General features: G+C 54.5%; 1 protein-coding gene across 1 annotated transcript; it reads left to right on the top strand.

The window, feature by feature from the left end:
- Positions 1 to 3,385: 3,385 nt before the first annotated feature.
- Id1 (inhibitor of DNA binding 1, dominant negative helix-loop-helix protein) lies at positions 3,386 to 4,595 on the top strand. The gene is made up of 2 exons (XM_005384905.2): positions 3,386 to 3,913; positions 4,147 to 4,595. The coding sequence occupies exons 1-2, from the start codon at positions 3,500 to 3,502 to the stop codon at positions 4,186 to 4,188; spliced, it is 456 nt and encodes a 151-aa protein (XP_005384962.1). The 5' UTR covers positions 3,386 to 3,499; the 3' UTR covers positions 4,189 to 4,595.
- Positions 4,596 to 4,948: the final 353 nt, after the last annotated feature.

Below are 4,948 nucleotides of genomic sequence, written 5' to 3'. Positions count from 1 at the left end.
TTTTTGAGACAGGGTCTCGCTATGCAGTTCAGGCTGGCCTTGCATGCACTGTGTAGCCCAGGCCAGTCTCGAACTCGCAACGATCTTCCTGCCTCAGCCTCCTGAGTGCTGGAATTACAGGTGTGTGCCACTACACCCAGCTTGGTTTTTTAATTATACTTCAATAGACCATTTATAACAAAAAAAGAATGAAATATCTATGCAGAGATAAGGGGCTGGGTGTGGCTCATGGTAATAGTGTGGATTCCATCCCCAGCAATACACACAAAAGATAAAAGTGAAATTCCTGAGCTAGGTGTGGTGGTGCACACCTTTAATCCCAGCAAGCTGCATGCTGAGGCAGGAAGATCGCCCTGAGATGGAGGCCAACCTGGACTACATAGTGGTCAACCTGAGGTCAACCTGAGCTACAAAACAAGACCTTGTCTCAAAAAAATAAAAAGGTGAAATTCTTACTTGTGGCTCACCTTCCTCTCTCCGTCTTCACAGTGGCAATCCCTATTTGTAATTCAGTGTTTCTCTTGTTTTGTTTTTGTGGTTCTGGGAGTCAAACGTAGGGCCTCGAAAGGCAAGTGCTCTACCACTGAGTTAAGTAAACCCCAGCCCAATAGTAGGTCTTGGCTGCTCAGCCACAAGTGCCACCTGCTGCGCAGCTATGCTGGGCACCGATGGGCCACTCACAGTTTACATAATGCCACTGTTGCAGGTCATTTAGGTTATTTCCAACTTCCCCTCTGGCATCAGCACAGCAATGAGCGCCCTAGGGCACACATGTGTGTCTTGTCTTTGTAGGTTTCCCTGAAATTCACTGCAGCAGATAGAATTGCTGGGTCACTGTAGAAGTATTTGGTAATGAATTAATATTCCAATTTTCCTTGGTTGACTATTTTTTTTTAAAAATTTTTGTTTTTTTTTTCCGATACCAGGAATCGAACTTACGACCTTGCGCTTGCCAAGCAGGCGTTGTGCCGCTGAGCTAAATCTCCAGCCTCAAAATGATCTCTATACTTTTTTTTTTGGTACCGGGAATCGAACTCAGGACCTTGCACTTGCCAGGCAGGCGCCTGTGCCACTGAGCTAGATCCTCAGCATTTTTTTTTTTGTTGTTTTTTTTTTCCTTTTTTGAGACAGGGTCTCGCTATGGCGTTTTGACTGGCTTTGGGCTCACTTTCTAGCCAGGTCTGGTCTTGAACTCCCAATGATCCTCCTGCCTCAGCCTCCCAAGTGCTGGGATTACAAGCGTGCGCCACCACGCCCGGCCCTGGCTATTTTCCTTCCGGTTCTTCAGCAGTTCTTTGGAGCAGCATAATGTTCTCTCCCTTCTTTGGAGGACTGCTGACCAATGCCTCCGAAGTGTGCAGTGTCTTGGGGTGTGTAGTTAGGGGATGGGGAGTCCAGCTGATTAACTGATGTCTCTCTCCTTTGAAACTGGAAGCACTGATTAGTTTTCCTGGTTTCCTGAGGTGGAGCTAGAGGGGTGGTTTATTGTTCTCTCCACCAAACATCTGCGGGGGCGGGGAGGGGGAACCTTGCTGATACCCTGTGAATTAACTGCTGGGGCAAAGTAGGCTATCAGGTCACCCTTTCCTAGGTTAGCATAGTATTTTAACCCTGCTTATCAGGGTAAGCCTCAGTCTCAATGCTTGGTGGCTTGTCTAGGGCATCTGGAGTCAGACTGCCTGCTTTAGGCAAGAAGTTGCTGTGCGACAGTATCAGTGCCATGCAACCCTACAACTCTGGCTCCTGGAAGGCTTGGTCGAAAGCCCCACTCCTCCCTACACTGGGGTTTGAGCCCAGGGAGGCTCTGTCACTGAACTGTATCCCCAACTCTGGACCCCACACACACTTTCTAAAAGTTTGAGACAGTGTCCCGACAAGTTGCTGTACTCAAACTTTCGATCCTCCTGCCTCAGCCTCCAGAGAAATAGGAGTTACAGGAATGCGCGTCCCAACGCCCGGCTGCTTGGGAGGCTTTACTAAAGCCTCAATTTCTTCCATTCTATACGGAAAGTTATGAAAACGCTTCACGCAGCGCTGGCATGAAGTGAGGACGTGATGAATGGTCACGTTTGTGACTACTATCAAAATCAGGCAGATTCCAAACAGCAGGGCTCGCTCCGCAGGAGACTCACCTAAATCCATCCAACAGCAGCGCAAGACGCGGCTCAGGCCTCCTTCCCCAGGCCCGAGGGGAGTGCGGGGGATTAGGGGAAGGGCGGCGGTGAGAAAACCTCCCAGGCGGCCCCAGCTGCGGGGCTGGGTGGGGGAGGCTCGCAGGTGTGGGGCGGGGAGGTAAGGTGACCCTTGCCCAGCGACCGCGCCCACAAGACACGCATTCCCAAGCCTCCCGCCCGGGGTCTGCAGGTGACGCGGGGGGGGGGGGGGGGGGGGGCGGAGCGTGCACGCTCCAGCCCAGTTTGCCATCTCCATGGCGACCGCCCGCGCGGCGCCAGGCTGACAGCCCGTCCTGGTTTTATGAATGGGTGACGTCACGGGCCTGGCGTCTAACGGTCTGAGCCGCTTGTTCAGACGCTGACACAGACCGGCCCGGGAAGGGCGGGGAGGGGTGGGGGTGGGAGGAAAGACTGGATCTCCGCAGCTGCCGCACCGTGGGAGGGAGAACCCGCTTCGACGTTTTTAAGGGGGGAAAAAAAATCCAACCAAAAAAAGGAGAGAAAATAAAAATCATTAGTTTCTGGAGATGTGGCGAATTTTTGCAGGGGGCTACAATTTCGGGGATGCGGCCTCACAGCGCGTTCTAGCTAGTTCGGGTCCCGGACACTTGCCCTTAATTCCAGAGGAGGAATCTCCCTAATTAATTGCTCCCACCTCAAGGAACTGGCTAGGCCTTCTCCGTCAGGGAGCATTAACAGCAGCGTCCCTGGGAAATGGGGAAGTCCGAACTGAGGGTAAAAAGAGGGCCCGCTTTAAAATTTGGCCCTGACATTTGGAGACCAGAGTCCGAGAGGTTATCTTCCAAGAGGGTCTGGAAAGCCTGGAGTGTCTTGGGTTCGCCGGGGAGACCCAAAAGTAGCCACTTCTCCGTCGAAGCCTCAGCTTCTCTCATCTGTACAATGGAGCGGGAGAGGTGAGAAAGTGAACACAGGGCCACTCCCAGGTCTTTGCGTCGTCGGCAACACCGGTTTGGCCTCCTTGCCTCCTCCCCAAGACGCCCTCGTCTCTAGCGGCCGCTGTGCCTGCGTCCTCACACCTCTGTGTTTAAGACTCGGTCACCTTTCCACTAAGGCGAGGGTGCACTAGTTGAGCACGGGGGCGGGACTCGGGGGGGGGGCACGAGGCCACGCCTCCAGGCCTCGTATTGGCTGCTTTTGAACGGTGTAAGCCTGCCCCTGGGGGCGCGCGGCGTCCCTATAAAAGCCTGCTCGGCGGAGGCGTTCTCGCATTCTGCTACCCTGTTCTCAGCCTTTCTGTGTTTCCTAACGCGTGGAGCTTGTCATCCCAGTCCGCCGCGTTTCTCGTTTCGCCGTTTGCCACGATCATGAAGGTCGCCAGTGGCAGCGCCGCGGCCACCGCGGGCCCCAGCTGCGCGCTGAGGGCGGGCAAGACGGCGGGCGGCGCGGGCGAGGTGGTGCGCTGCTTGTCGGAGCAGAGCGTGGCCATCTCGCGCTGCGCCGGGACGCGCCTGCCCGCCCTGCTGGACGAGCAGCAGGTGAACGTGCTGCTCTACGACATGAACGGCTGCTACTCACGCCTCAAGGAGCTGGTACCCACCCTGCCCCAGAACCGCAAAGTGAGCAAGGTGGAGATCCTGCAGCACGTCATCGACTACATCAGGGACCTGCAGTTAGAGCTGAACTCGGAATCTGAAGTCGGAACCCCAGGGGGCCGGGGGCTGCCTGTCCGGGCTCCGCTCAGCACCCTCAACGGCGAGATCAGCGCCCTGGCGACCGAGGTGAGGTTCTAGCCGGAGCGCGAGATCATCCTACCTATGGGGAAGCGGGGATGGTGGCGGAGAGGGGGTTTGTAGTGTGTCTGCCCTCAACCTTTCCGGCACCTACACAGCTATGCCCAAGGCGACCAGAAAATGCGCTCCCTCAGCGAGTCTCCTGGGAGGACGGAGGGACGTCTGCTGCCCTGTACTCTTGCCCTCGCTAACCTGCACCATCTTACTCCTTGTTTTTGCAGGCAGCATGTGTCCCGGCTGACGATCGCATCTTGTGTCGCTGAAGTGCTGCCTCGGACCAGTGGATCCTGGCCCTCCAGGAGACAGGAGGAATGAGTGTTCTCGGTCCCCCCACGCGCCTCGTCAGATCTGGGGGAAACAAGATAGACCCGCGGCCGTTGGGTGCTTAGCTGGATCCAGCCCACAGTTGGGGAGTTGAGCAGGGGAGGCGATCCGATCCTCTCTCCAACACCTCCCAGCGGCAGAGACTTTGGGGGGGGTTTCCCCGTGTTTCTATTTTTTGAAAAGCAGACTTTTAAAAAATGGTCACGTTTGGTGCTTCTCAGATTTCTGAGGAAATTGCTTTGTATTGTATATTACAATGATCACCGACTGAGAATATTGTTTTACAATAGTTCTGTGGGGGTGGGCTTTTTGTTGTTATTAAACAAATACTTTAGACAGTGGTAAAGTTGCAGTGACTTATTGCATGGAGTGGAGGGGGATGGGGTTGACCTCTGACCTTTTTCGCAGCTGGTGCTGGGAGGAGGGGGCCTGGAGGGCCACATCTGGACAGTCTCGCTTAACCGACTTGAATGAGTGTTTCCGGTGTCTTTAAAGTCTATTCTTTCCCCCATCTCTGGCCATTTCCCTGTTCCCCAGTGTCATAAACTTAAATCCTCTAGACCTCTAGGGTTTCTCTAAAAAGTGGTCACTGGGCCACCTGGATCACCTGGGGAGGTTGTTAAAATGCAGATGAGCCTGCTGAGGCCCTCTCTGAGTTGAGAATATTTAAGTCAGAGGACCTGGTTACCGGACCATCTG

Source organism: Chinchilla lanigera, unplaced genomic scaffold, assembly GCF_000276665.1.
Source record: "Chinchilla lanigera isolate Chin_1 unplaced genomic scaffold, ChiLan1.0 scaffold00021, whole genome shotgun sequence".
NCBI classification, from domain to species: Eukaryota; Metazoa; Chordata; class Mammalia; order Rodentia; family Chinchillidae; genus Chinchilla; species Chinchilla lanigera.
The sequence above is the reverse complement of the archived record's forward strand: the minus strand, read 5'-3'. Positions and strand labels throughout refer to the sequence as shown.